This window comes from Melopsittacus undulatus, chromosome 11 (assembly GCF_012275295.1).
Source record: "Melopsittacus undulatus isolate bMelUnd1 chromosome 11, bMelUnd1.mat.Z, whole genome shotgun sequence".
Classification (NCBI taxonomy): Eukaryota; Metazoa; Chordata; class Aves; order Psittaciformes; family Psittaculidae; genus Melopsittacus; species Melopsittacus undulatus.
The window spans coordinates 21,255,931-21,264,761 of NC_047537.1; the positions used below are offsets into that span (position 1 = coordinate 21,255,931).

Genomic DNA, 8,831 nt, shown 5'->3' on the forward strand with positions numbered 1-8,831 from the left:
GTTTAAGTATAATTTGAAATTTTAATACTAAGATCTTCCCATTTCTCTGAAGCTCATAGTAAGCCTGCATGCTAACTCACAAGGCCCGACAGCTGTAGATACATCACACTCAAGCCTAGTCTGCACATATGCTCATGTGAAGGCGACAGTTACGGTGCTGCAGTAGCTTCCTACACTTGTAGCAGCTCATCAGCAACACCACAGCAAAGACTTTTAGCTATACCATTACTCCAGTGGATCTTCTCCAAAAACTGGCCCTACACTAGCGAGATGAGGAAGAGCGCTGCTGGTTCCAAGGGATACTTAGAAGCCAGCTTTAGTTGTCTTCCCCATCAGAGCAGAGCCTGCCGTGCTAAGCAATCTAGCCCAATCAAGGCAAGGCTGGTTTTTGTATAAGCTTAAATGTTTTAATCAGACACAGTTGAGAAACCTTTCTAGAATTTCATATAAAAACATTTGACATTCCATTAATGTAAAGTTGTGCACATGTTGAGAAAATTGCCATCTGAAAGAAAAGTCGGTCTTCAAATATCTTTATTGGAAGGCCATGCACTGCCTCCTGGTACTGTATTTCAAATCACTGTACATTGACTTGGAAAACACTGTCTGCATTTTCTAGTACAAAAAACTAAAAATTGTTTCAGGAATGTAGAGAAATATTCAACTTAAATAGCGAAAAAGTGCACCATAATTACTGCTGCACTGCAGTCATTTCTGCATTTCCCATTTCTTAAATAACTATCCTGTTCTGATAACACACAATATAAAGAGCAATTATGAAAAAACAAAAAAAAATCTGAGACATTTAAATACACTAAGTTATTGAGAATAACTTGTGGGCATAGGGTAACCTATCATCGGAGCGGCACCAGTGGCGGGGTACGCATACTGCTGCTGGTTCATGCCATTGTGCATATTTGCAATGTTACTCCCATACTGCTGGTCATAGCCATTCTGGTAAGCTCCTGCAGGGTTCCCAGCCCTGAAGCTGGCCTGCATGCCTGCAGCTGCAAAGCCATTCCCAAAAGGAGTTCCATTACTGAAACTCTGGGCACTGTAGGCCCCATTTTGGGTTTTTGCTCCGAAGTCTCTCTTGCCTAGAGCACCATAGGTTCTCTCAAAGTTCTCCCTCTCTCTAAAACTACTAAATCCACCCCTTTTGCCCGCAGAATATCTGTCACGGCGATCACCTCGGGAACGACCTATTAAAAAAGACAAGACATAGTTATGTATCATAAAAGCTGCATTTTACCTACCACCACATGAGCTCACCTAATAAGAGAAAATTTTTTCCCTGACCCAGCAAGGCAAACTTGTTCTTCCCTGTTGCTAACTGGAGTCTTAGATGAAGAGTGTTTTCATGTCTAACCTACAAGGAGAGTCTCATCTACTCTCTCCTGTAACACAAGTGGCATCAAGGCAAAATGTCACCATCTTGCCAAGATGGTGACACATCCACCTTCCCCAGCTGTCAAGGCCACAAAACCAAGCCCTATTTTGTGTTCTGTTTCAGGGCAAGAAGTGCAGCACTGGCCAGCATTAACCACAGGTGTGCCACAGGATATGTGGGGAGCATTCCATTGAGGGGAATGCTGGGTTTTGTTACTGGTGTTGATAAATACCTTTTCAGGTCACCGTAACTGGTAGCTAAACCACCTTTCATATCCATTTTGCAGAGGTTGGATGTGGAATTTAAGCTTCCACTTCATTCCGAGAGAAAAAGCTATGCACTTCGGTCAAGAACAGTACTTACCTGAACCTCTGTCTTCAATGAGCTGAAGCAATTTGGGGTTGATGGCTTGATTAGCCTCCCGAAGCACAGAGATGAGGTCATTTACTTGCTTAATATTGTTAGGAGTAAAGAATGTGTATGCTGTGCCTGTTTTGGTACTGCGGGCAGTTCGTCCAATTCGGTGTATATAGTCCTCTGAGGAGTTAGGGTAGTCATAATTGATGACAAATTTCACATCTTCCACATCTGTAAAGTGTTGCAGTGTGGCAAAAAGCAAGGTACGAGGTTTTGCACACCACAACAGCCAAATCGAAGATAAACATTAGAAAATTGTACTTTAAAGGAAATAATGGCTGCAAAGAACAGTGTTAGAGTCATCCATTTCTGCATGAGTATTGTGGAAGAGAAAGTTATGCACACTCCGTCTGTTCCCGGCTTATCACCCACCCTGTGATCCAAAACCTTACCATAAGGAGTATGCATTTGCTTGTCATTCCCAACTCAAGAGTCCCCTTTACAAATCATCAAGTGACATCTGAATGCTTCTTGCAGTAGGGCCACTAAAGCTCACAGCAGCCTCTTCATGTGCTCATTTGAGGACCTTAGAGTAAAAACATACAAGGTCCTTCACATACACACTCATTAGAAGCTCAAAAAAAAGGGGCCACACTGCTCGTCTTGCCAAGACCTTTGAACCGCAGCTGCAAGAAAAACATACCTGTCCCCCCAAAGTCACCAAGTTGTTTTTATGCACTGTGTCTTGTCTAGGCAAGCGCTGCCAAGAAGCCAGGGTTCACTTGAGAATGTGTCTCTCTCTGGCAGGTCTCGACATGACGACTATGTATAGGTGGAGGAACTCCAACTTTGGAAGGCATTTGAAAAGCCTTCGCTTTCCTGCCCCACTTGCTAAAGTGAGAGGTGGGCTTTTTCTCAGATTTCATGTGCCAGTACTCACCAATTTGTACAAGGCTTTAGTGCATTTTAAAGCTGCTCTCTCCATTTCATGGTTGAAAAAAAAATTTCATTGAAGTTTGAAATTATTTCCTTCGACATTTCAGCAAACTCACTGAAATTCAAAGACCCACAGATCACAGCAGACACTATGCACAAAACTAACAGTACTGCACCATGGCAAATCATGCAAAGCATGGAGAGAAGAGAAATACCAGGGCAAAGTGAACTGTGAATGAAACTGCTTATTTCATGAGAGAACAGTTTATGGGGTAGTACTTTAAAGGATGGTCTTTGCCTTTTGAAGATTACTGGCACACAATGCTCTCAGCTTTCACCTCTCTATTTGACTGGAAGCAGCCAGCCGATCACTTCCACTAGTCCTCCATCCCCCTCGAGTCCTCCGATTGTCATGCCTAGGCCTTGCCACAAAGACTGCACCTTTATGTGAAGAAAACTTAGAAAAATGCAGAGGTTAAAGAAAGCAATAGACTTTCTTTAAATAGCTTTGGGCAACTGGCATTACGAGTTGTACTAACCTAGACCTCTGGATGCAACATCTGTAGCAATCAGGATTGGTGCCTTTCCATGTTTGAATTCTGTAACACAAGCAACATCAGCTCTCAGTTTCTTCACATGGTAAACACAGGCCACACAGACTTCCAGAAACTGCTGAAGCACTCACCATTTAGAACCCAGTCCCGCTCCTGCTGACTTTTATCACCATGAATACCCATTGCTGGCCACCTGCAAGTAAGAACTTTATTGACACAACCCCATTCCTCTAGTAACAGGCAAAAGACAGGGTTACCTGTTGTCACTGTATTTAACAGTTCTGACATGACAGTTACGTGGTCACCCATGGAACTCTCAAGTTCCAGCTGTTACTCACCCATCTCTCCTCATTTTCCTGGTAAGATCATCACACCGTCTTTTGGTTTCCACAAAAACAATTGTTTTGTTTTCCTTCTCGCTCATTATTTCTTCCATCAAACGAATAAGCCTGTTGTAAAGAGATGCTGGTAAGAGCTGGGATTGATTTGTAGCACACTGTAGCAGTCCCATTTTTTACTACTTTTAGTGATCTCAGACTGCTGTCAAAAATCCATCCAATCAAATTCATTTTGTAATTCATAAACTAAAACCAGTAAAACCACCACCAAATGCTTTGCCTCCAATAACTTACTTGTCATCTTTCTCTACATCATGACACACATCCACAATCTGAAGAATGTTGTGGTTTGCACTAAGCTCTAATGCACCAATGTTGATGTGTACATATTCTTTCAAGAAGTCTTCAGCCAGCTGCCGTACCTCCTTTGGCCATGTGGCACTCCACATCAGAGTCTGCCTGTCAGGCTGCAGGAGGACATGACATCAGTACATCAATAGATGCCCAACCAAAAAATATTGATCCCAGGCAAGCCTGAAAGTTAACTGCACAGTCCTTGCTTTGATGAGCACTGTGGCATTTGTGTCTGCAGCAGTGAGAAATGAATAAACCATTTATACTCACTCTTATCTGATCCACGATTTTTCTGATCTGAGGTTCAAATCCCATGTCAAGCATCCTGTCAGCTTCATCAAGGACAAGGTAAGTACACCTCCTGAGATTGGTCTTTCCAGCTTCTAAGAAGTCTATAAGTCTTCCAGGTGTTGCAATGCATATTTCCACACCTAAAAACCAAACAAGTCAAGTCAGCTCAAGTATTTTCATTTCAGCCGCATGCAGAGATGCATCAAGGCTCATCCATACCTCTTTCCAAGTCACGAATCTGTGGTCCCTTTGGAGCACCTCCATAAATACATGTAGACTTCAAGCGGCATGCTCTGCTGTATTCAGCAGCTACCTGCTGCACTTGCTGAGCCAGTTCACGAGTTGGTGCCAGCACAAGACACTAGAAATAAAAATTTCCAACTTTTATTTCAATACCTATTTGAAGCTTCTAGTCTGACACTGATTTTAACTGTCTGAATGACTAAAACTGATTTTAAGCAGTCCAGATCAGCAAATTAAATTAAACCAAACACAGACCTATGCTGTGCCACTAGCTTTCATGGTATAGCAATTCCAAAATGGGACATCAAGCCCTGCTCTGAACAATCCAGTACGAGCTTATAGAACATTCATCAAATACTACCAAAACATGGAACCACCTTACTCAGAGATAAACACAATAGAGCCATGCACTCCTGGGAGCATGGACAATTGGACTGTAACGCAATGCACTTTAGAAATTAAGAACCCCTTTTCCTTTAAGGAATACTCACAATAGGTCCATCTCCTCGCTCCAGGAATGGCTGGTGATTTATATGCACAATGGCAGGCAGTAAGTACTGTTTGGAAGAAAGAAAAATCTCATTATAACCTCTACTCAGAAGCACCCAGCCTGCACCAAGCCAGGCAGTTCTTTCAACTGCTGAAATGTAGCCCTATTCCAGGCTACAATTGTAACTTACAGACAGTGTTTTCCCTGATCCGGTCTGTGCCACTCCGACCATATCCAATCCACTCAATGCAACAGGCCAACCTTGTGCTTGAATAGCAGTTGGTTCAGTGAAGTTCTGCCTCTGAATTACCTCCATAACATTTGCTTGAAGAGAAAATTGAAACTTATTAACTTGGACTTTGTCTTACTCAAGCCTGAGAGAAGAGACAATGTGCCTGCCAAGTCTTTACTTACCAGGGAAGTTAGCTTCATAGAAATTAATGATTGGTTTTGGACAGTTATGGCCCCTGACTGTGACTTCTTTGCTTGCTCTGTACTGTTCAACTTCTTGCTGTAAGACACAAAGCCCCCCATTATTAGAAATAAACTCTGATACCAAAGCTACCCTTTAAGTTACCCCATCCATGTGTGCTGGGCCCCATGACCCTCAGCATGTTTGCACTTATCTATTTACTTTTGTGGGAGTTAAATAGGGTACATACCACAGTACGTCTAACTACATCGGGATGTTCTTGATAAAAGTTCTTCTCGAATTTGGGCAATTCATCTAAATTCCATTTCTTTTTTGTGAGTTTTTCCCCAGGGTTTCCAAATTTCTTTCCAGAGAGAGGTCCACCTCTACTTCCTCCAAAACGCGGGGCTCCAAACCTAGAGAAGACAATGGTAGAAGCAACATTTTGGTCCTTCTCTTACATAACTGAATCACTATGTTTGAGGATCCACCTTGCAACTTTATAATTCAAGTGTATAAACCCCACCTCCAGGATTCAGAAACTTTAAAAACCATACTCAAGTTGCAGATGCCACAATCCACCGAGCTACAGGTAACATGCAGAAGCTAAGGTTACATGCCTTTGGAACTGTTGGAATTTGCTCTTAGTAAATTACAACAAAGTATTGTATTGCCCCATGATCAAAATGGTTTCCTACCCAAGAGACACTCCCATTGTATATCAGCCTGCAGAAAGTGAGCAAGGGAGGTTATGAAACGTTGGGGTAACTTTCCCGTAAACCGCTTCCCTGCATCCTATAAAACAGGCTTTTCTAAATAAGGAGGTTTTAGAAGGCCACGCATTTTACGTGACCGCTTTAGGTTCGGTCCCTCCGTTCACAAAAGGCTTCTATCTCGACAGCCTTCAACGGGTCGCCCTGAGGCACAGCTCGAAGCCACGCCAAGCCTCGCACCAAGGACCGCTAAACTGGATCGGGGCGTAGGGCTCCCTCCCCCGCCCCGACTGCTTCCCAGTTTTGGCCGGGCGCTGGGAGCGATCCTCCCCGCACAACACAGCGCTCCCAGAGTGGCCGCTGCTTCCTGCCAGCGCTGTTTCCTTTGTCTCTCATTTCTGTCTACGCCACATTTTCCAGCCGCTGCCATTTTAGAGCTTGAGCTGGGCGGGGGGAGGAGGAGGAGGAACAAAGGCAGCAGCAGCAGCCGGCATTTTGATTTCCCCTCAGTCACCGCATGGCGGGGCCGGCCATTAACATCCGCTTACACAACACAAAGCGGCAGCCGGCCGGCTTCTACCAGCAGCAGCGAGAGCCACCGTTCCTTGTGAGGGGGAAGGGACGAAGAGGGAACCGCCCTACCGAGAGCTCCCCAACGCTTCGGCATCGACGAAGCGCCCGGCCAACCCACTGACCCACAAACCTGCACCAGCCCGCCACTCCCAGCCCACCCCCGAAGGGGAGAACCGAGCTCTGTGGGACCCATCCGCTCCTGGGGGTACGTCCCCGGAGGAGTGGGGAACGAGTCCCGTTCTCCCATGAGATAAAACCCCATCCGCGCCCCTCTTTAAGCGGCCAAACGCAAGCGGGGGCTGCACCGAGGCGGATGGACCCAGCCCCGTCCGGCACTGCACGGGCGGTGGTCGCCTTCGCCGCTGCTGAGAGCTCCTGAAGCCAGCTCCCCTCCCCCGGCTTCCCCTCACTAAGCCCCACATGGCAGGAGCTGAGGAGAAGGGCTCCGGGACTGAAGCCCCGCGACTCGCCGCCATTTTAGGTGCTGAAAAACAACCACCACAACCCCACGGTCGGTCTGAAGAGTCCGGACGCTGGCGGCGCTAGCGCCAGCCGGGCCCCCGGACTCACCCTCTATCCCTGTCGCTGGAATACCCTGGCATAGCGATGGTGGCGGTGGGCGAGATGATCCCGGTCACTTAAAGAGGGGTGGCGAAAGGTAGCGCAGGATCCGCCTCGGATGATGGGGGCCACTGACTGTGGGGCGCGGGGCCGCCCGGATGCCGGTTATATAGGTGGTGCCGCGGGGGCTGCTGGGAGCCGGCCGTGACGCACACGCAAGGCCCGCCCCCGCGTTATGTAACAGCCCGATCTGCCCCTAGGCCCCGCCCACAGCCGCGTAGGCTCTGCCGCCTGACCGGCTGCCGCGCTCGCGGCCGGAAGTTACCGCCCCCTTTTGGGGCGGGGCCTCGGCTGCCGTCACTGCCCGCAGCGCCCCGCCCACGTGAAGCAGGGCGCGAGCGGCCGCGCCTGCGCAGAGCTGCTGGCTAAGCCCCAGGCCGCGGCCTAGCGGCGCCCACCGTTGACCCCCGGCCGAGGCCTGAGGGGAGCGGGGCTCTCCGGTCCCGTTGTGTCCCTCGGTCCCGTTGTCTCCCGGTTTGTCCGCACGGCGGGGACGGGCGGGCAGCGCTGTGACAGCACCGGGTGCTTGCAGCCACGGCCCCGGAGCTCGGCGGCTCACACACACACACACTTGTGAGTGGTGCATGGAGAGCGCCTGCAGTGCGCCCACGGGTGAAACCAGGGCTCAGGCAGTTACCACGTTTAAACTATGACCGGTACTCGAAGGGTACACTGAGGCACACACTGCCCTGGGACACTGCAGAGCCCAAAGGAGCTGAGATGTGCAAACCCTGGTGATCACAACTGTTGGACACAGCCACAGGAGCAGACAGACTGTTAAATGTTACTTTCACCAGTGCTCTCAAACTGTTACCCACTGCTTTTTATTAACACGCGGTTGGAAACAGTTGCTACCGCTGCCTTTCCAAATTCCACCACAGGGCCAGTTCAGCAAGGCAAAGGTCACAGCAGTGCAGGGAAGGCCAGGGCTGTTTAGAAAGCACAGTTACAAAACCCATCAAATACTTGCAGTGGGTGCTGCATTGGCTTGCTTTGCTGCTGTGAGGAGTAACCTGAACGTGCTGCTACACGAGCCTTTAAGCACACAACAGGAAAGGTGAAGCTGGAAGCACAAATCCACGCAGCCATATTGCCACACCACCTGTTTCAAGCAGTGGTGAATGCAAATGAAAACAACATAAGGAAGAGGAAATGCCATAACCACACTCTGCTTATATCCTCCCACCTCCCAGCAATCTCAGCTTTAAGGCTTTTCTGAGACAAAAATAACTGTGTTTGATGGCCATTTCTTCCAATTTTTGTTCTATTTATGCTCATAGCTTCTAAAATACCATAGCAATGTTTTGCAGTTTAATTGTATGCTACCTGAATAACATTTCCTTTCACTTTCCACACACTGCCTGGTAAGAACAAAGGGCACAGAAAGAGCTATTAAAAATGGTGAGTAATAACCATGTTTATTTATACCCTTTTACAGACATGAGCATCTTCTAAGTCACCTCCTTTGTAAACTGAAGCTGCAGTCTGTGTAATTCTTTCTGCTTTAAAAGCAATTCCATGCTTCTGATTATCCTTTCCATTTTCTCTCTATTGACAAG

General features: G+C 47.3%; 1 protein-coding gene across 1 annotated transcript; it reads right to left on the reverse strand.

Moving 5' to 3' along the window:
• Window position 1: 1 nt before the first annotated feature.
• DDX5 (DEAD-box helicase 5) lies at window positions 2–7,356 on the reverse strand. Its single transcript, XM_013128316.3, has 13 exons — window positions 7,222–7,356; window positions 5,616–5,781; window positions 5,368–5,464; window positions 5,144–5,277; window positions 4,955–5,020; window positions 4,440–4,581; window positions 4,200–4,360; window positions 3,870–4,042; window positions 3,576–3,686; window positions 3,369–3,430; window positions 3,223–3,282; window positions 1,754–1,978; window positions 2–1,202 (listed from the first exon to the last, which is right to left on the reverse strand). The coding sequence occupies exons 1-13, from the start codon at window positions 7,251–7,253 to the stop codon at window positions 820–822; spliced, it is 1,812 nt and encodes a 603-aa protein (XP_012983770.1). The 5' UTR covers window positions 7,254–7,356; the 3' UTR covers window positions 2–819.
• Window positions 7,357–8,831: the final 1,475 nt, after the last annotated feature.